This window comes from Chiloscyllium plagiosum, unplaced genomic scaffold, assembly GCF_037043375.1.
Source record: "Chiloscyllium plagiosum isolate Xiang-an unplaced genomic scaffold, Cpla_swu_hap1 HiC_scaffold_14, whole genome shotgun sequence".
NCBI lineage: Eukaryota > Metazoa > Chordata > Chondrichthyes > Orectolobiformes > Hemiscylliidae > Chiloscyllium > Chiloscyllium plagiosum.
Genome location: NW_028270152.1, coordinates 76,996,143 through 77,017,315, shown reverse-complemented (window position 1 = coordinate 77,017,315; position 21,173 = coordinate 76,996,143). Strand labels below are relative to the sequence as shown.

General features: G+C 51.2%; 1 protein-coding gene across 1 annotated transcript in view; it reads left to right on the top strand.

Annotated features, from left to right (window-relative positions):
- plxnd1 (plexin D1) overlaps positions 1-21,173 on the top strand; it is a 125,746-nt gene that overhangs the window by 19,950 nt on the left and 84,623 nt on the right. The window contains exons 2-7 of the mRNA XM_087994544.1: positions 2,225-2,401; positions 11,746-11,877; positions 12,538-12,638; positions 14,705-14,837; positions 18,602-18,782; positions 20,077-20,185. Of these exons, the coding sequence (XP_087850670.1) occupies positions 2,225-2,401; positions 11,746-11,877; positions 12,538-12,638; positions 14,705-14,837; positions 18,602-18,782; positions 20,077-20,185 (833 nt within the window). The remainder of the gene's footprint in view (positions 1-2,224; positions 2,402-11,745; positions 11,878-12,537; positions 12,639-14,704; positions 14,838-18,601; positions 18,783-20,076; positions 20,186-21,173) is intronic.

Here is a 21,173-nt window from a genome sequence, read left to right as displayed (position 1 = left end):
CCCCACCGTCACACTCACTCCCCGCACACTCCCCCCATCGTCACACTCACTCCATGCACACTCCCCCACCGTCACACTCACTCCCCACACACTCCCCCATCGTCACACTCACTCCCCGCACACTCCCCCACCGTCACACTCACTCCCCACACACTCCCCCACCATCACACCCACTCCCTGCACACTCCCCCACCGTCACACTCACTCCCCGCACACTCCCCCACCGTCTCACACACTCCCCACACACTCCCCCACCGTCACACTCACTCCCCGCACACTCCCCCACCGTCACACTCACACCCCGCACACTCCCCCACCGTCACACACACTCCCCCACCGTCACACACACTCCCCCACCGTCACACTCACTCACCGCACACTTCCCCACCGTCACACACACTCCCCGCACACTCCCCCACCGTCACACTCACTCCCTGCACACTCCCCCACCGTCACACTCACTTCCCGCACACTCCCCCACCGTCACAATCACTCCCAGCACACTCCCCACTGTCACACTCACTCCACGCACACTTCCCCCACCGTCACACTCACTCCACGCACACTTCCCCCACCGTCACACTCACTCCACGCACACTCCACCACCGTCACACTCACTCCACGCACACTTCCCCCACCGTCACAGTCACTCCCCGCAGATTCCCCCTCCGTCACACTCACTCCACGCACACTTTCCCACCGTCACACTCACTCTCCGCACACTCCCCCCACCGTCACACTCACTCCCCGCACTCTCCCCACTGTCACACTCCCTCCACACACACTCCCCCACCGTCACACTCACTCCACGCACACTCCCCCACCGTCACACTCACTCCACGCACACTCCCCCACCGTCACACTCACTCCCTGCACACACCCCCACCATCACACTCACTCCCCATACACTCCCTCACCGTCACGCTCACCTCCCCCCAACCTCCCCAGTCCGCCCCCCGCCTCCCACCACCGTGAATCAGCCTCCTCCCCCAGCCATCAGTTAGACAGACTCCTCGCAAAGAACAAAATCAGCAAAACCAGACATTGGAAAAGCTGTGGGAAATGCTGTTTAATTCCCAAAGGAGAGAGGCTCCAGGAGATTCTCATTATCAAGAAAGCACCACAACATGAACTCAGTAACCATGCAGAAACCAGTGAATTCCAGACTGCACCCAAGACCCTCAGGCCTGCACCACAGCCGATGAAAACTGCCTCCTGGGTGATGGAATTGTTTGTGGTTCTCAGTCTGATCTATAGTCAAACTGCTGCTGCCAATTCCATCACATTAGCTCAAGGGAAGACTGTCATTTGAAAGCGGAACTAGATAAAAAAGGGAGGAAAGATGGCCGCCCTATAAGGAGAAGGTAGTTCAGGCTCGGTCATTAATATCTCTCCAATGAGGAGAAACGGAGATCAAAATAAGCCAGAACTGGCTGGATGGCGAGGGGGTAGAGAGTGAAGCGAAGCAGAGAGGATGGCGCTGGGTGATGATGTCGACGGGAGGCAGATGGATGCAGGAAGTTCAGAGAGAAAGGCAATGTGTGAGCTCAAGGTCAAGTATGAGAGGAAACTGTCAGCGGACATCAGATGGAATGGAAGGGCTGAGGGGAGAGAGGTCTGGGGCGAGGGTTTCGAGGAAAGAGGGGAGGGGGCTGGGAGAGAAAGAGGCTGGAGGTTTGGTGGCAGGGAGGGGAGAGATGGGCTGGGCCCCGGGGACAGGAGCTGGAAGAGACGGTCTGGTGGAGAGGGGAAAAGTGGAGTAGGGATTTAGAGAGAGAGAGAGAGAGAGGCTGGGTTTCCGGGAGAGAAGGGAAAGGGAGGGCAGGGATTGGGGAGAGAGAGGTGGGGGGAGAGAGGTCGAGGGGGAGAGGGTCTGGGGAAGCGGGGAGGGGAGGGCTCAGGAAAACGTGGGGAGACAGTGGAGGGGAGAGAGAGGGGCTGGGGTAGGGTGGGAGAGGGGAGAGTGTCCCAGAGACTAGGGCTGTGGGAGAGGGGAGAGGAGCAAGGGGGGGCTGCGGGAGGTAGACTGTGGAAGAGGGGGAGAGAGGAGTGGAGCTCAGGGAGATCAATTGGGGGGCTCCGGGGAGAGGGTTTGGGGAGAGAAGTGGCGGGGGGGCGGAGGGGGTGTGAAAGGCTGGTGGAGAGGGTCTGGAAGGGAGTGGATGGGGCTGGGGCCTCTCGGAGAGTGCATGTGAACTAACTGCATTTCTATTTGCATTGACAGCTGCAGAATGAACAGTTGGACTGCGGAGCCGCTCACCTCCAGCATCCCCTGTCCATAACAAAGCCACTGACAGCCCGGCCCATCTACACAGACAGAGGCCTCACCTCAGTGGCAGTATCCAGTGTGAATAACCACACAGTGGTGTTCCTGGGCACGGTCAGCGGGCAGCTGCTGAAGGTATGTCACTTGGCTGGGCAAAGGCCCAGCGCTCTCCCTCCTTGGGTGACACATTCACTGCTCTCTACATCCCCTGAAACCACAGCCTGTACTGTCCAGGGGCCAATTCACTCACTGGGTTGCTCCTGACGCCTTCGCTGCTTTGCTTTCCAATGGCGACCCCTGCAGTCAGTTGTAGGTTCAGGGGGGAAGGTGAGTGAGGCCTCAGCTCACCCTGCGTTATTGGGATGGGTAGTTCACTGACTGTGTGCATTGATTGAGAACTGCCCTCAGTATCAGTGGGGAGGACAAGTGGCTGCTTGTGGGAGCTTGAGGGTTCAACACAGAATGAGAGCTAACACCTTCACCCTGTGCTGAGGGAGCACTGCACTGTCAGTGTATGTATCTGCTGCCTTCTGTACCAGCTCAATGTGTCAATCCTTTTGGGGCAGCCATCGTCCAGTGTCCCTGAGGATAGAAGAGCCTGGTACAACAAACAAGACGTGGTTGAATGTAATTCTAAAACAGGTTTTCAGGATCGACTCTTAAAATTACCACAAAGACTGTCAGGAGGAGCAAGTCTAAGCTCCGTTGCAGAATTGTTACAGTGCATAGGGGAACATTCACCTCATTCTGCCTGCGCTGGTTCTATGTGCTAGCACCAATCTCCTGCCTTTCCTCCTATCCTGCACACTATTTCTACCAAAATAATCTTCAACACCTCCACTGAACCTGCTCCCTCCGTATTTCCATACCGTAGGTACTCACTACCCCCTTTGCTTCGTTTGTGCATCAGCCCCCCCCCCTCCCCCATTAACTCTGTCCAGCCTGTACATGGTTTTGAAAATCTCGATCAGGTCTCCCTCTCCGTATTCTTCCCCCTTCAGGGAGAATGGTCTCAACTTCTTCAGTCCATCCTCATGACTGAAGTTCCTCGTTCCTGTCTCTCACAAAGGCCTGCATTAGATTACATTACAGTGTGGAAACAGGCCCTTCGGCCCAACAAGTCCACACCGACCCGCCGGAGCGCAACCCACCCAGACCCATTCCCCCCCCTACACCTAACACTACGGTCAATTTGGCGTGGCCAATTCACCTAACCTGCACATCTTTGGACTGTGGGAGGAAACCGGAGCACCTGGAGGAAACCCACGCAGACACGGGGAGAATGTGCAAACTCCAGACAGAGAGTCGCCTGAGGCGAGAATTGAACCCGGGTCTCTGGCGCTGTGAGGCAGCAGTGCTAACCACTGTGCCACCATGCCGCCCACGACTAAGAGAAACAGAGAAAGTGTGTACTGATTGTAACAAGGTCAGTCAGGTGCCGGAGAACGGGATTGAACTAGTTTAGCTGGTTATGTTTGACCAGCACAGATACAACGCGTTCTAATGGCTTTATGGTGGGGGCTTTTATAATCAGTTTTTTAAGCTTTTCAGCTCCTGGCAGACATCTCCACAATGTTTTGAAAGGGGCGGGGGCGGGTGGGTGGCATTAGACCAAGGGGCTGTTTTAGCTGGATCTGTGATGCCTTGTGAAGGGAACAGCAGCTGGGGGGGGTGGGGGAGTCATAGAGTCAGACAGCCCGGAAACAGACCCTTCGGCCCAAGTCGTCCGTGCTGGCCAGCTTTCCTAAGCTGAACAGTCCCATTTGCCTGTGATTGGCCCACACCCCCCTGAACCTTCCCCATCCCATGTAATTGTCCAAATGTCATCTAAATATTATCACTGTACCTGCATCTACCACTTCCTCTGGCAGTTCAGACCGTACATGCGCTGTCCTCTGCGTGAAAGAGTTGCCCCTCAAGTCCTCCTTCAAAACCTTCCCCTCTAGTTTTGAATTCCCGTAGCCTTGGAAGAAAAGACCTTGGCTATTCACCTTATCTATGCCCGTCATGATGTTATAAACCTCTATGAGGTCACCTGTCAGCCTCACACCCTCCAGTGAAAGACGACCAGCCTTTCCTTATAACTCAAACCTTCCAGCCTCGGGTAATATTCTTATAGGTCTTTTGTACACCTTTTTGGTTTAATAACATCTTTCCTATAGCAGGGCAACCAGAGTTGAACATAGTACTCCAAATGTAGCCTTCGACTCCTGTATTCAGTGCTCTAACTGATGAAGGCAAGCAAGCCAAACGCTTTCTTCCCCACCCTGTCTACCCTGTGACACCACTTTCGAGGAACTATGTGCCTGCACCCTTAGGTCTCTTTGTTCAGAGACACTTTTACTGAGTAATTAACTCCAAGGCCAGGCTGCGATAGTCTCCATCAGTCAATCTGCATTGTCGCACCATAACTGAATTTAACTGCAGTAGCCACGGGCTGGCACCCTTAGTTCCTGCTCTCACTGGTATATTGCCATCCTGGAAGTGATTATCAGCTCCGGAGTCAGTGTGATTGAAGTTACATAATAAACGGCACTGTTCAGACTTCTCTTGAGCACTGGGGCTATCCAATCCCAGACCCACTCTCTTATACATTACTGTTAGGGACTCTCTTTTGTGCCCCCAATCTCGATACTGTTCCTGCTGCTCTCCACCCCTCCCCCCTTTGTCAATGGGACGCTCGGCTTTGTTGGATGGATCCGTCCTTTCTGGAAGCATGGAAGCCCTGTTGGTTTGGTCTTGCCTACACCACAATGCTTTGTAAACAGCCATGGTCCATCTCACACAGGTTGCAGTTTCCTGACAACCCCTTGCTCTCTCTCTCTCTCTCTCGCCCGCCCACTCCAACACCTCCTCGCAGTCAGCTGCGAGCAATGCTATCTCCCTTTTACAGAGCTGATTATTCCAAGGCTGAGTGTTCAGGAAGCTGTAAGGGAGCCTGGCTTCCATCACTGCCATTGGAATTCTCCTTCAGCTCACGGAGACAAGGGCCAGTCTTGCACTTCCTTTAACAACAACCTGAATTAAGATAGCGTCTTTAACATGACAACACACAGACGCACACAGACACGCGTGCATACACACACACACACATAGAATCACCCAAACACACACCCACCCAAACACACACCCACCCAAACACACACCCACCCAAACACACACCCACCCCCACACACCCCCACACACCCCCACACACCCCCACACACCCCCACACACCCCCACACACCCCCACACACCCCCACACCCCCCCACACACCCCCCCACACCCCCCCCACACCCCCCCCACACCCCCCCCACACCCCCCCCACACGCCCCCACACGCCCCCACACCGCCCCCACACGCCCCCACACGCGCCCACCCACCCACCCACACATGCACACAGATGGGGTGGTGGGAGGAGGTGGAGGAGGAAGAGGAGATGGAGTGGTGGAGGTGGAGGAGGAGGTGGAAGGAGGGGATATGGAGTGGTGGAGGAGGAGGAAGAGGACGGTGTGGTGGAGGTGGAGGAAGAGGTTGAGGAGGAGGAGGTGAGATAGTTGAGGACGAGAGGGTGGTGGAGGACGAGATGCAGGAGGAGAAATTGTGGTGGAGGAGGTGGAGGAGAAGATGATGGTGGAGGTGAAAGGTTGGAGCAAGAGGTAGGGGTGGAGGAATTGAAGTTTATGGAAGATGAGGTGTAGGAGGAGGAAGAGGATGTGGGGATGGAAGTAGAGGGTGAAAATGTTGGAGAATTTGGGGGAAGAGGAGGTGGAGGTGGTAGAGATGAAGAAGAAGATAGAGATGAAGGAAGAGAAGGTGGAGTTGGAGGGGAATGAGATAGTGGAGGAGAGTTAGGGTGAAGATGGAGGTGGTGGAAAGGTGGACGTAGCTGTAGTGATGGAAATGGATGTGGAGGAGGCAGTGGAGGGGATGGAGGTAGAGGATGAGGTTGGAGGAGTTGGTGATGGGGTTGGAGGAATTGGTGATGGGGTTGGAGGAGTTGGTGATGGGGTTGGAGGAGTTGGTGATGGTGTTGGAGGAGTTGGTGATGGTGTTGGAGGAGTTGGTGATGGGGTTAGAGGAGTTGGTGATGGTGTTGGAGGAGTTGGTGATGGTGTTGGAGGAGTTGGTGATGGGGTTAGTGGAGTTGGTGATGGTGTTGGAGGAGTTGGTGATGGGGTTGGAGGAGTTGGTGATGGGGTTGGAGGAGTTGGTGATGGGGTTGGAGGAGTTGGTGATGGGGTTGGAGGAGTTGGTGATGGGGTTGGAGGAGTTGGTGATGGGGTTGGAGGAGTTGGTGATGGGGTTGGAGGAGTTGGTGATGGGGTTGGAGGAGTTGGTGATGGGGTTGGAGGAGTTGGTGATGGGGTTGGAGGAGTTGGTGATGGGGTTGGAAGAGTTGGTGATGGGGTTAGTGGAGTTGGTGATGGTGTTGGAGGAGTTGGTGATGGGGTTGGAGGAGGTGGTGATGGGGTTGGAGGAGTTGGTGATGGGGTTAGTGGAGTTGGTGATGGTGTTGGAGGAGTTGGTGATGGGGTTAGTGGAGTTGGTGATGGTGTTGGAGGAGTTGGTGATGGTGTTGGAGGAGTTGGTGATGGGGTTAGAGGAGTTGGTGATGGTGTTGGAGGAGTTGGTGATGGGGTTAGAGGAGTTGGTGATGGGGTTAGAGGAGTTGGTAATGGTGTTGGAGGAGTTGGTGATGGTGTTGGAGGAGTTGGTGATGGTGTTGGAGGAGTTGGTGATGGGGTTAGAGGAGTTGGTGATGGTGTTGGAGGAGTTGGTGATGGTGTTGGAGGAGTTGGTGATGGTGTTGGAGGAGTTGGTGATGGTGTTGGAGGAGGTGGTGATGGTGTTGGAGGAGGTGGTGATGGTGTTGGAGGAGGTGGTGATGGTGTTGGAGGAGGTGGTGATGGTGTTGGAGGAGGTGGTGATGGTGTTGGAGGAGTTGGTGATGGTGTTGGAGGAGTTGGTGATGGTGTTGGAGGAGTTGGTGATGGTGTTGGAGGAGTTGGTGATGGGGTTAGAGGAGTTGATGATGGTGTTGGAGGAGTTGGTGATGGGTTAGAGGAGTTGGTGATGGGGTTAGAGGAGTTGGTGATGGGGTTAGAGGAGTTGGTGATGGTGTTGGAGGAGTTGGTGATGGTGTTGGAGGAGTTGGTGATGGTGTTGGAGGAGTTGGTGATGGTGTTGGAGGAGTTGGTGATGGTGTTGGAGGAGTTGGTGATGGTGTTGGAGGAGTTGGTGATGGTGTTGGAGGAGTTGGTGATGGGGTTAGAGGAGTTGGTGATGGGGTTGGTGATGGGGTTGGAAGAGTTGGTGATGGGGTTGGAGGAGTTGGTGATGGTGTTGGAGGAGTTGGTGATGGGTTAGAGGAGTTGGTGATGGGGTTAGAGGAGTTGGTGATGGGGTTAGAGGAGTTGGTGATGGTGTTGGAGGAGTTGGTAATGGTGTTGGAGGAGTTGGTGATGGTGTTGGAGGAGTTGGTGATGGGGTTAGAGGAGTTGGTGATGGGGTTAGAGGAGTTGGTGATGGGGTTGGTGATGGGGTTAGAGGAGTTGGTGATGGTGTTGGAGGAGTTGGTGATGGGGTTGGAAGAGTTGGTGATGGGGTTGGAGGAGTTGGTGATGGTGTTGGAGGAGTTGGTGATGCGGTTGGAGGAGTTGGTGATGGGGTTGGAGGAGTTGGTGATGGGGTTGGAGGAGTTGGTGATGGGGTTGGAGGAGTTGGTGATGGGGTTGGAAGAGTTGGTGATGGGGTTAGAGGAGTTGGTGATGGGGTTAGAGGAGTTGGTGATGGTGTTGGAGGAGTTGGTAATGGTGTTGGAGGAGTTGGTGATGGTGTTGGAGGAGTTGGTGATGGGGTTAGAGGAGTTGGTGATGGGGTTGGTGATGGGGTTGGAAGAGTTGGTGATGGGGTTAGAGGAGTTGGTGATGGGGTTGGTGATGGGGTTGGAGGAGTTGGTGATGGGGTTGGAAGAGTTGGTGATGGGGTTGGAGGAGTTGGTGATGGGGTTGGAGGAGTTGGTGATGGGGTTGGAGGAGTTGGTGATGGGGTTGGAGGAGTTGGTGATGGGGTTGGAAGAGTTGGTGATGGGGTTAGAGGAGTTGGTGATGGGGTTAGAGGAGTTGGTGATGGGGTTAGAGGAGTTGGTGATGGGGTTAGAGGAGTTGGTGATGGTGTTGGAGGAGTTGGTGATGGTGTTGGAGGAGTTGGTGATGGTGTTGGAGGAGTTGGTGATGGTGTTGGAGGAGTTGGTGATGGTGTTGGAGGAGTTGGTGATGGGGTTAGAGGAGTTGGTGATGGGGTTGGTGATGGGGTTGGAAGAGTTGGTGATGGGGTTGGAGGAGTTGGTGATGGTGTTGGAGGAGTTGGTGATGGGTTAGAGGAGTTGGTGATGGGGTTAGAGAAGTTGGTGATGGTGTTGGAGGAGTTGGTGATGGTGTTGGAGGAGTTGGTAATGGTGTTGGAGGAGTTGGTGATGGTGTTGGAGGAGTTGGTGATGGTGTTGGAGGAGTTGGTGATGGTGTTGGAGGAGTTGGTGATGGGGTTAGAGGAGTTGGTGATGGGGTTGGTGATGGGGTTGGAAGAGTTGGTGATGGGGTTAGAGGAGTTGGTGATGGGGTTGGTGATGGGGTTAGAGGAGTTGGTGATGGTGTTGGAGGAGTTGGTGATGGGGTTGGAGGAGTTGGTGATGGGGTTGGAAGAGTTGGTGATGGGGTTGGAGGAGTTGGTGATGGTGTTGGAGGAGTTGGTGATGGTGTTGGAGGAGTTGGTGATGGGGTTGGAGGAGTTGGTGATGGTGTTGGAGGAGTTGGTGATGGGGTTGGAGGAGTTGGTGATGGGGTTGGAAGAGTTGGTGATGGGGTTAGAGGAGTTGGTGATGGTGTTGGAGGAGTTGGTGCTGGGGTTGGAGGAGTTGGTGATGGTGTTGGAGGAGTTGGTGTTGGAGGAGTTGGTGATGGGGTTGGAGGAGGTGGTGATGGGGTTGGAGGAGTTGGTGATGGGGTTGGAGGAGTTGGTGATGGTGTTGGAGGAGTTGGTGATGGGTTAGAGGAGTTGGTGATGGGGTTAGAGGAGTTGGTGATGGGGTTAGAGGAGTTGGTGATGGGGTTAGAGGAGTTGGTAATGGTGTTGGAGGAGTTGGTGATGGTGTTGGAGGAGTTGGTGATGGTGTTGGAGGAGTTGGTGATGGGGTTAGAGGAGTTGGTGATGGGGTTAGAGGAGTTGGTGATGGGGTTAGAGGAGTTCGTGATGGGGTTGGTGATGGGGTTAGAGGAGTTGGTGATGGTGTTGGAGGAGTTGGTGATGGTGTTGGAGGAGTTGGTGATGGGGTTGGAAGAGTTGGTGATGGGGTTGGAGGAGTTGGTGATGGGGTTGGAGGAGTTGGTGATGGGGTTGGAGGAGTTGGTGATGGGGTTGGAAGAGTTGGTGATGGGGTTAGAGGAGTTGGTGATGGGGTTAGAGGAGTTGGTGATGGTGTTGGAGGAGTTGGTAATGGTGTTGGAGGAGTTGGTGATGGTGTTGGAGGAGTTGGTGATGGGGTTAGAGGAGTTGGTGATGGGGTTGGTGATGGGGTTGGAAGAGTTGGTGATGGGGTTAGAGGAGTTGGTGATGGGGTTGGTGATGGGGTTAGAGGAGTTGGTGATGGTGTTGGAGGAGTTGGTGATGGGGTTGGAGGAGTTGGTGATGGGGTTGGAGGAGTTGGTGATGGTGTTGGAGGAGTTGGTGATGGGGTTGGAGGAGTTGGTGATGGGGTTGGAGGAGTTGGTGATGGGGTTGGAGGAGTTGGTGATGGGGTTGGAAGAGTTGGTGATGGGGTTAGAGGAGTTGGTGATGGGGTTAGAGGAGTTGGTGATGGGGTTAGAGGAGTTGGTGATGGGGTTAGAGGAGTTGGTGATGGTGTTGGAGGAGTTGGTAATGGTGTTGGAGGAGTTGGTGATGGTGTTGGAGGAGTTGGTGATGGGGTTAGAGGAGTTGGTGATGGTGTTGGAGGAGTTGGTGATGGTGTTGGAGGAGTTGGTGATGGTGTTGGAGGAGTTGGTGATGGGGTTAGAGGAGTTGGTGATGGGGTTGGTGATGGGGTTGGAAGAGTTGGTGATGGGGTTGGAGGAGTTGGTGATGGTGTTGGAGGAGTTGGTGATGGGTTAGAGGAGTTGGTGATGGGGTTAGAGGAGTTGGTGATGGTGTTGGAGGAGTTGGTGATGGTGTTGGAGGAGTTGGTGATGGTGTTGGAGGAGTTGGTGATGGTGTTGGAGGAGTTGGTGATGGTGTTGGAGGAGTTGGTGATGGGGTTAGAGGAGTTGGTGATGGGGTTGGTGATGGGGTTGGAAGAGTTGGTGATGGGGTTAGAGGAGTTGGTGATGGGGTTGGTGATGGGGTTAGAGGAGTTGGTGATGGTGTTGGAGGAGTTGGTGATGGGGTTGGAGGAGTTGGTGATGGGGTTGGAAGTGTTGGTGATGGTGTTGGAGGAGTTGGTGATGGTGTTGGAGGAGTTGGTGATGGGGTTGGAGGAGTTGGTGATGGTGTTGGAGGAGTTGGTGATGGGGTTGGAGGAGTTGGTGATGGGGTTGGAAGAGTTGGTGATGGGGTTAGAGGAGTTGGTGATGGTGTTGGAGGAGTTGGTGATGGGGTTGGAGGAGTTGGTGATGGTGTTGGAGGAGTTGGTGATGGTGTTGGAGGAGTTGGTGATGGGGTTGGAGGAGGTGGTGATGGGGTTGGAGGAGTTGGTGATGGGGTTGGAGGAGTTGGTGATGGTGTTGGAGGAGTTGGTGATGGTGTTGGAGGAGTTGGTGATGGGGTTAGAGGAGTTGGTGATGGGGTTAGAGGAGTTGGTGATGGTGTTGGAGGAGTTGGTGATGGTGTTGGAGGAGTTGGTGATGGGGTTAGTGGAGTTGGTGATGGTGTTGGAGGAGTTGGTGATGGTGTTGGAGGAGTTGGTGATGGGGTTGGAGGAGGTGGTGATGGGGTTGAAGGAGGTGGTGATGGGGTTGGAGGAGTTGGTGATGGGGTTAGAGGAGTTGGTGATGGGGTTAGAGGAGTTGGTGATGGTGTTGGAGGAGTTGGTGATGGGGTTAGAGGAGTTGGTGATGGTGTTGGAGGAGTTGGTGATGGTGTTGGAGGAGTTGGTGATGGTGTTGGAGGAGTTGGTGATGGGGTTAGAGGAGTTGGTGATGGTGTTGGAGGAGTTGGTGATGGTGTTGGAGGAGGTGGTGATGGTGTTGGAGGAGTTGGTGATGATGTTGGAGGAGTTGGTGATGGTGTTGGAGGAGTTGGTGATGGTGTTGGAGGAGGTGGTGATGGTGTTGGAGGAGTTGGTGATGGGGTTAGAGGAGTTGGTGATGGGGTTGGTCAGTCCCACTCGATGCTGTATCGGTACAGAGCTGGCTCAGTCCTGCTGGCAGGCCAGGAACCTGCCTGAGCTGAAGTCACATAAAGCTCTGGGCCCTTTGGTCTCTTTCTGCATGAAGTGACTACGGTTGTTCTCACCTTCTCCTTCCAGCTCAATCTGCGCCGTAACCTGTCAATCGGGAAGAGGGAACTGTTGCACCTGGCACCAGGCGAGGCTGTGCACCATATCATGCACTTTGACCCTGCGGATGAGAGTTATCTCTATGTTATGACAACATACCAGGTGAGCGGAAAGTGAGATTCTATATATATACCAGGATTCTATATATAAACCACCTTGAACCACTCGATTAGAGTCCAGCCTGGAACTCACTCCTGTTACTCAATACATAACCCCCCTGAACCCCATTGATTTGATTCCAGTCTGTAATACATTCCCAGGTATCTGCTGTTTTATATAGATTCCCATCTATAGCTCACTCCCAGATATCTGCTATTCTATATATAATTGCCCCGAACCTTTCGATTAGAGTCCAGTTGTGTAACTCACCCCTGGGGATCTGATAGGCTGCCTGTTGAGTTTCCAGTATTTATGTTGCCACTGCTTTAACCTGTGCTCAGACTGATCCTGGCTGCCTTCGCCCTGTGTCTTATCAGCAATAACAAGTCTATCTCCATCAGAGGTGGCCCGTTCTGCAAGACTAACCAACCAATCGTGACTTCACTCTGCCTCATTGTGTCATTATGGGATCTTGTCACTATGTGGGTTGTCATTGGTCACCCCACCTGGCCAGTGACTGATCAGGGGATCCTGTCACTGTGTGGATTCCCATTGGCCACCCTGCCTGGTCATTTACTGGCTATCTCTGCCCCACGCCCTTTGATTCCTCCCAGTGGTCTTTCCCCAGTCCACCTCTCACTTTTGCACCTTTGCTTTCTACAGGTTAGTCGGGTGAAGGTCGCTACGTGTGGCCAGTACCTGACATGCCAGGAGTGCCTCGCAGCAGACGATGCCCACTGTGGATGGTGTACCCTGGAGAGCAGGTACAAAGCTGGTCAGGATGCCCAGGGGATGGTTAGCTCTTTACTCTCTCGGGTTTTTTGAGGTGATGGCAGGTCAGTCTTTCGGCTGCAGTTACGGCATGATCCTCATCTCCTGATTTCCCCCAACCTTTCTCAAGCGTCAATCCCAGTTTGGGAATGTTCAGTGTCCGCAGGTTGCCAGACTGGGGCCGAGGTGTGGAAGTTGCCAATCGTCACTGGGTTTTATGTCAGGAAATGCTTGCCTATGGCATGCCAGTGGGCCTGGCTCCAATTGTAACATGATGCCCCCTTCCCCCACAACCCCGGTTCTACCATTCTCTCCAATGACAACAGTTTCCCTCTATCCTGCTACCCGATCCTTTCATCATGGTTTCAGCACAAACTGACCACCTAAACCCGGGAGAATAAAAGCCTCCTCATTTAGGAGGAGTGAGGAGGAGTCAGGAGGAGTGAGGAGCAGTGAGGAGGAATGAGGAGCAGTGAGGGAGAGTAAGGAGGAATGAGGAGCAGTGAAGATTAGTAAGGAGCAGTGAGGGAGAGTAAGGAGCAGTGAGGAGGAGTGTGGAGCAGTGAGGAGGAATGAGGAGCAGTGAGGGAGAGTAAGGAGGAATGAGGAGCAGTAAGGAGGAGTAAGGAGCAGTGAGGGAGATTAAGGAGCAGTGAGGAGGAGTAAGGAGCAGGGAGGAGGAATGTGGAGCAGTGAGGAGGAGTAAGGAGCAGGGAGGAGGAATGTGGAGCAGTGAGGAGGAGTAAGGAGCAGTGAGGAGCAGTGTGGAGCAGTGAGGAGCAGTGTGGAGCAGTGAGGAGGAGTAAGGAGCAGTGAGGAGGAATGTGGAGCAGTGAGGAGGAGTGTGGAGGAGTGAGGAGCAGTGTGGAGGAGTGAGGAGCAGTGTGGAGGAGTGAGGAGCAGTGTGGAGGAGTGAGGAGCAGTGTAGAGGAGTAAGGAGCAGTGTGGAGGAGTAAGGAGCAGGGAGGAGGAGTAAGGAGCAGGGAGGAGGAGTGTGGAGCAGTGAGGAGGAATAAGGAGGAGTGAGGAGGAATAAGGAGGAGTGAGGAGGAGTAAGGAGCAGTGTGGAGGAGTAAGGAGCAGTGTGGAGGAGTAAGGAGCAGGGAGGAGCAGTGTGGAGCAGTGAGGAGGAGTGTGGAGCAGTGAGGAGGAATAAGGAGCAGTGAGGAGGAGTGTGGAGCAGTAAGGAGGAGTGTGGAGCAGTGAGGAGGAGTGTGGAGCAGTGAGGAGGAGTGTGGAGCAGTGAGGAGGAGTGTGGAGCAGTGAGGAGGAGTGTGGAGCAGTGAGGAGGAGTGTGGAGCAGTGAGGAGGAGTGTGGAGCAGTGAGGAGGAGTGTGGAGCGGTGAGGAGCAGTGAGGAGCAGTAAGGAGGAGTGTGGAGCGGTGAGGAGCAGTGAGGAGCAGTAAGGAGGAGTGAGGAGCAGTGAGGAACAATAAGGAGCAGTGAGGAGGAATAAGGAGCAGTGAGGAACCATGAGGAAAGAAATATCTGACTGAAAGAATACTGGTCCTCGAGATAACTCAGCGGCGGCTCAGAATATGCTGGGAATCCAATGGGCTCACTAACACCCAACACAGCTTTGGACAGCATGACTGTAAAATGTAAATAGGGTGGCACGGCAGCACAGTGGTTAGCACTGCTGCCTCACAGCGCCAGAGACCCGGGTTCAATTCCTGCCTCAGGCGACTGTCTGTGTGGAGTTTGCACAATCTCCCCGTGTCTGCGTGGGTTTCCTCCAGGTGCTCCGGTTTCCTCCCACAGTCCAAAAATGTGCAGGTTAGGTGAATTGGCCATGCTCAATTGCCCGTAGTGTTAGGTGTAGGGGAATGGGTCTGGGTGGGTTGCGCTTCGGCGGGTCAGTGTGGACTTGTTGGGCCAAAGGGCCTGTTTCCACACTGTAAGTAATCTAATCTAAACTGGCTCGTTTGGCACACTACATATAACACAAAACCTTGTCACAGCAGCAACTATCCATGTGTGAGGCTGCTTTGTGTGAGTTAGACAATGTTGGATTCTCTCGTACATTCTTCTCCAGCAGTGACCTTGATCTCTCTGGCAGGTGTTCCCTGCAGCAGGACTGTGTGAATTCCAGCGAGCCGTTGTTCTGGACCAGCCTGAGCTCTGGTGTTCAGCTGTGCCCCAGCATGAGTATTGTACCATCGGAAATCGATGCAGCCAGCGTGGCCCAGCAGGTACCTGTCCAGCAGCTTATCCAATGGCTGCAGCTATAGCTTCACTGTTTGCAATTTCACCGGCTCAATTTGAGGTCAAATCAAAAGGCCAGGATCTCTCGTATTTCTGCCCAAAGCTAAATATGTTCAGTAATAGTCCTGACCAGTTGAGAACAAGGTGAGATATATGACCACAAACCATAGGAGTAGAACTAGGCTGTTCAGTACACTGTGTGTGCTCCACCATTCAGTGAGGTCATGGTTGACCTGATTATCCTCAACTCCACTTTCCTGCCTGTTTCCCATAACCCTTGGTTCTCTTTCTAATAAAACATCTATCTGTCTCAGCCTTTAACAACGCAGCCTCGACAGCGCACTGTGGTGAAGAATTTCACATCTCCCACACTCACTGAGAGAAGAAATTCCTCCTCATCTCTATCTTCAACGGGTGACCCCTTATTCTGAGATTATGACCCCTGTTCCTAAACTCTCCCACAACAGATAAACCACCTCTCCACATCTACCCTATCAAGTTCCCAATCAATCTGATATTCTTCAATAAGGTTCTAAATTCCAATGAGTGTAGGCCGAATCTACTCGACCTCTCCTCGTAGGACTGTCCCTTCATACCCAGGGAATCTTCTTTCAGACTGCCTCTCATATTTCCTTGGATAATTGGTCCAAAGCTATTCACAGTATTCCAGCAGAGATCTGACAAGTGCCTTGTGTTGTTTTAGCAAAACCTCCCTACTTTTCATACTTTCCATACTCCGCTAAACAAAGAGCACCATCGATTAACATTCCCTATTACCCACTGAACTTGGGATGCTAGTGTCTTGTGATTCATGGATGAGGACTCTGTTCCATAGCTTTTGCACTCTTTCTGAGTGGCACGGCGCATAGTGGTGAGCACCGCTGCCTCACAGCATCAGGGACCCAGGTTCAATTCTAGCCTCGGGCAACTGTCTGTGTGGATTTTACACATTCTCCCCATTTCTATTGAGTTTCCTCCGGGTGCTCTGGTTTCCTCCCACAGTCCAAAGATGTGCATGTTAGGTGAATTGGCCATGCTAAATAGTTTTCAGGGATGTGTAGGTTAGGTGCATTAGTCAGGGTAAATGTAGGGGAATGGGTCTGAGTGGGTTAATCTGGTGTGGACTTTTTGGGCTGAAGGGCTGTTTCCACACTGCAGGGATTCTATGATTCTCTATTTAAATAATATTCAGCCTCTCAGTTCCTGCCAGAGTGTATAACTTCACATTTTCCCACCTTATATTCCATCTGCCACATTTTAGCCCACTCGCTTAATCTGTCTCTAGCCTTCTGCAGACTCTGTGTGTCATCTTCACAGTTGCCCTGTCACCCACCTTTGAGTCATCTGCAAATTAGGCAACAGCACATTCACTTTCTGCACCCAAGTCATTAATATGTATTGTAAGTAATTGTAGCCTTATCGTTGATCAGCACAGTAAACTTGTCAGACATGATTTTCCCTTCACGAAACCATGCTGATTTGGTTAGATTATATAGTTTAGATTAGATTAGATTACAGTGTGGAAACAGGCCCTTCGGCCCAACAAGTCCACACCGCCCCGCCGAAGCGCAACCCACCCATACCCCTACATTTACCCCTTACCTAACACTACGGGCAATTTAGCATGGCCAATTCACCTGACCCTGCACATCTTTGGACTGTGGGAGGAAACCGGAGCACCCGGAGGAAACCCACGCAGACACGGGGAGAACGTGCAAACTCCACACAGTCAGTCGCCTGAGGCGGGAATTGAACCCGGGTCTCTGGCGCTGTGAGGCAGCAGTGCTAACCACTGTGCCACCGTGCCGCCCAAATGGTGGCGCAGTTCTAAATGGTCTGTTGCTGCATCCTTTATAATAGACTAAAACATTTTCCTTCTTTAGGCTAACTGGCCTATAGTTACCTGTTTTTACTGTCTCTTTTCCATTTTAAATAAAGATATTACATTGGCAGTTATCCAATACTTTAGGATTTTTACACCATCTAAAGGAACTCTGGATGATTACTACCAGTTCATCCACTATCTTTGTAGCGACTTCCTTTAATATCCTAGCATACATCCCATCAAATCTGGGGGCGTTTCTGTCTTTAGCCCCATTAGTTCCCCAGCACTTATTCCCCAGTGATCATGTATTTATTTCTGTTCCTGCTTTTTCCCTTTGAGTTTTGGAATGCTAATAGTGAAGGTTGATACTAAAGTATTTTATTCAACTCCTTAGTCATTTCCTGGTTTGCCAGTAATATATCCTCAGCCCCATTCTCTAAGGGGCCTATGTTAGTTTTGGCTCATCTCTCTCTCCTTTTTTATATATGTTTCAATAATCTTTTGCTGTCTGTCTTCAGACTTTTGCAAGTCTGCCCTCAAAGTTTATTAGCTCTCATTGTTTTTCCGGTAGACTTTTGTTGGTTTTTATAACTTGCCCAGTCCTCTGGCTTATCATTCGTCTTTGCCAAACTTTTTTCAATTTGATACTATCCTTAACCTCCCTTGTTAACCAGGGTTGGCTTATTTCTTTCCCAGAATCCCTCTTCCTCAGTGGAATATATCTTTGCCGTGAGTCATGAACTATTTTCTTCAATATATGTCACTGTTCCTCACCTGTCTTTTCTGCTAAACAGAGAGCTGCGCTCTCATTCCTTGTGATTACCCTTACTTAGGTTTTACAATGTTGCTGCCGAACCAAGTTCCTCCCTCTCCACTGAATGTTAAATTCTAGTTATGATCACTGTTTCCAAGGGGATCATTTACTCTGTCATCATTTATTAAACCTGTTTCATCACACATCACCAGATCCAAAACAGCCTGGTCTCATATTCTCCTGAATATTCTCGATGAATTCTTCCTCCTGGCTTTCCCTGACAATCTACACAAAGACTAAAGTCACCCACAATTAATGTACAGCTTTTGTCACATGTCCTCCTTATCGCCTGATTGATGCATCCTGACCGATAGTGAACACACATTAACCATCCCGACCGATGGTGAATACACACATTAACCATCCTGACCGATAGTGAATATGGAGAATGACCATCCCGACCGATAGTGAATACACATTAACCATCCCAACCAATAGTGAATACACACATTAACCATCCTGACCAGTAGTGAACACACATTAACCATCCCGACCGATAGTGAACACACATTAACCATCCCGACCTATAGTGAATACACACATTAACCATCCCAACCAGTAGTGAACACACATTAACCATCCCGACCGATAGTGAACACACACATTAACCATCCCAATCAATAGTGAACGAGCTGAGTAATAATCCTGACTGATGGTGAATACAGTCAGTAATAATCCTGACTGATGGTGAATACAGTCAGTAATAATCCTGACTGATGGTGAATACAGTCAGTAATAATCCTGATTGATAGTGAAGACGGTCCTTGGCGGTTATGTCACTGATGCTGTAATCCCGAATCCTGGAATACTGTTCCAAACAAATGAGTTCTCCTCTCGCCAGAGCAACTGGATGAACTGGAAATCAAACAGTGATTCCCGTCTGGATGAGGAAGCCAGTGTGCATGGTCTGGTGAGGGTGAAACTATCAGCTTTGTGGTTAAAAAAACAGACCCTATGTGGGTTAATTATTCCCCTTAACGTGACTGAGTGTGAAAATCAGTTTGGTCGTCATGCAAACCATTTGGTGGTTCTATTCACAAGGTGCTGTATGAAGACAGGTTGTTGTTGTTGTTGTAGCATTGCTAACTAGGCTATTGCTTTAACCCCACCAGAACATCGGAATCACCATCCATGGGAATGTGCCCCAGCTGATTGGGAGAGACGTCTATTGTGTTTATGGGGATGAGGAGAAGACCCCAGTCACTGTCTATGAAAATAACTCCGGCCAATCCCAGTTAGTTCACTGTCCTTTCCTGAAGAAGGATAAATACTCCATGTTCTTGGTGGACAAAGGTACGGAGTCTTGTGGGCTAGTGAGAAAGAGAGAGAGAGAGAGAGAGAGAGGAATGAAAGACCTCTTGTGTTACAGGGCGGTGAGCATAGAGTTAGTGTGGAAATGTGCCATCGCCCATACGCAGACCATGCAAGTGTGGGAAAGACTCTTTGAAGCATTTACCTGCAGCTTAATGCGAGGCTGATGAGATTTACATCTATGCTGTGACCTCCCACCCATGTCGTTTCTCTTTCGTGCCCTGTTCTGTCAGAATGTGCCCAGGAGCTCCCTGCCCTTCCTCCTGTGCTGTGTTGGCACAGATTACTGAAAGAGTCATGCTGCTCCCCTTGAATTTCCCTACAGGTTTCCCCACTCCTGACAGCTCTGCACCCACCATTCCTCCTCCTCCCCCCTACCTTCGCTCTGCTCAGCTGGCTTAACTTTTCAAGCACTAGTTTACCCACAGAGTTCAGTTCATTGGGCACTGTTTAATTCACAGGGTTCAGTTCACTGAACACTGGCTAATTTATAGGTTTCATTTCACTCAGCACTGGCTAGTCCACAGACTTCGGTTTACTGGGCACTGGCTAGGTTCTCAGGTTTCATATCCCTCAGCCCTGGATAACTTACAGGTTTCCATTTACTGAGCACTGGCTAATTCGTAGGTTTTCGTTCACTGGGCACCGGCTAATTCACAGAGTTCACTTCACTGGGCACTGGCTAACTCTGGCTAATTCTCTTTAAATGCTCTGGAAATGTTAGAACAAAAGCAATAGGTCTCCTTCAATCCATAATTCCTCACTGTCTCTGTTATTAGCTCTGTCTCTCAGCTCTTTCCAGTTGGATAACACACCCAGTAACACCACCTCTGCAGTTTTCTCAGAGAGCTGCATCTGGCCCAGGGGATCTGGTCAAAGGCTGGCCAATCGGTCACTGTTCCATTTAGAGACAACCTTGCTTGTTCCATCAAATTCTCAAGTTTGTTCTGAAATGGCCACCAGCCACCAGTTGCTGACCCAACTGCACTACAGTGAGCTTTCTAATTGCCTTTTCCTTCTTAGCTGTCCACCATCCTGGCAAAGTCAGGTCACATGGCATTCCTTGGCGCCTAATGATGACATAAACAGGAAACCATTTTTCAATATAACCCCGCATTCTAAAAGGACATCACAGGCAAGAAATGTGTTTTACAGTCCATAGAGAGTCCTGTTTGTTTGTGTAATATTGAGATTACTGAAACCTGGTTAACATTTGCTGCTATATTTACTATGTACATCACAAAGTCCTGACTAACAGCAGTTATCTCATATTCAGATCATGCTCTGTTGACGGTCGCAATTGAGGTGTTGAATCGAGCGATCATGCGGGGAAATTTAACCATCTACAATTGTGAGAAAACGGGACAGGTTTACCCCAAAACAGCGTAAGTCACTGTCACTTATCACCTGTCACTGATCCTGTCACCATAGCCCAGAGACAGAGGAATCTCCAGTTATAGTACCGGCAGATCACGGATCACATAATTTAGAGATGGGATGGAGATTAAAGAGACTGGAGTTGCAATGGCAATGGAAGCTGGGACTGGGATTGGAGACAGAGATTGGAAACTTGGATTAGGATCAGAGATTGGGCTGGAGATTAGGATGGAGACCAGGATTGGGATTCGAAACTGAATTAGGAGATTGGGATGGAGATAGGATATTTGGGTTTGGAATTGGAGATTGGGATTGGAGATTGGCGACTGGGTTTGGCAACCAGGATTGGACATTGGGATGATGACGGGGATTGGGATTGGAGGCTAAATTGAGAGACTGAGATTGGTATTGGTTTAGAGACTGGAATTGATTGGTGACTGGGATTGGAGATTGGGATTGGAGACTGAGGTTGAAAATGGGATTGGCGATTGGGATGGAAACTGGATTAGGGATTGGAGACTCTCAGAGCTTAGATTACAGTTTAAAAATACGGGGTAGACCATTTAGGACAGAGATGAGGAGAAACTTCTTCACCCAGAGAGTGGTGGTTGTGTGGAATGCTCTTGCCCAGAAGACAGTGGAGGCCCAGTCTCTGGATTCATTTAAGAAAGAGTTGGATAGAGCTCTCAAGGATAGTGGAATCAAGGGTTATGGAGATAAGGCAGGAACAGGATACTGATTAAGGATGATCAGCCATGATCATATTGAATGGTGGTGCAGGCTCGAAGGGCAGAATGGCCTACTCCTGCACCTATTGTCTATTGAGACTGGGATTGAATATTGGGATGGAGACTAGGATTTGAGGCCTAGGTTTGGAGACTGAGATTGGAGATTGGGAATGGAGTCTGGGATTAGGATTGGAGACTGGGATTAGAGACTGGGATAGAGATTGGAGACGAGAATTGGAGACTGAGATGGGGAGTCTTGGATTAGAGT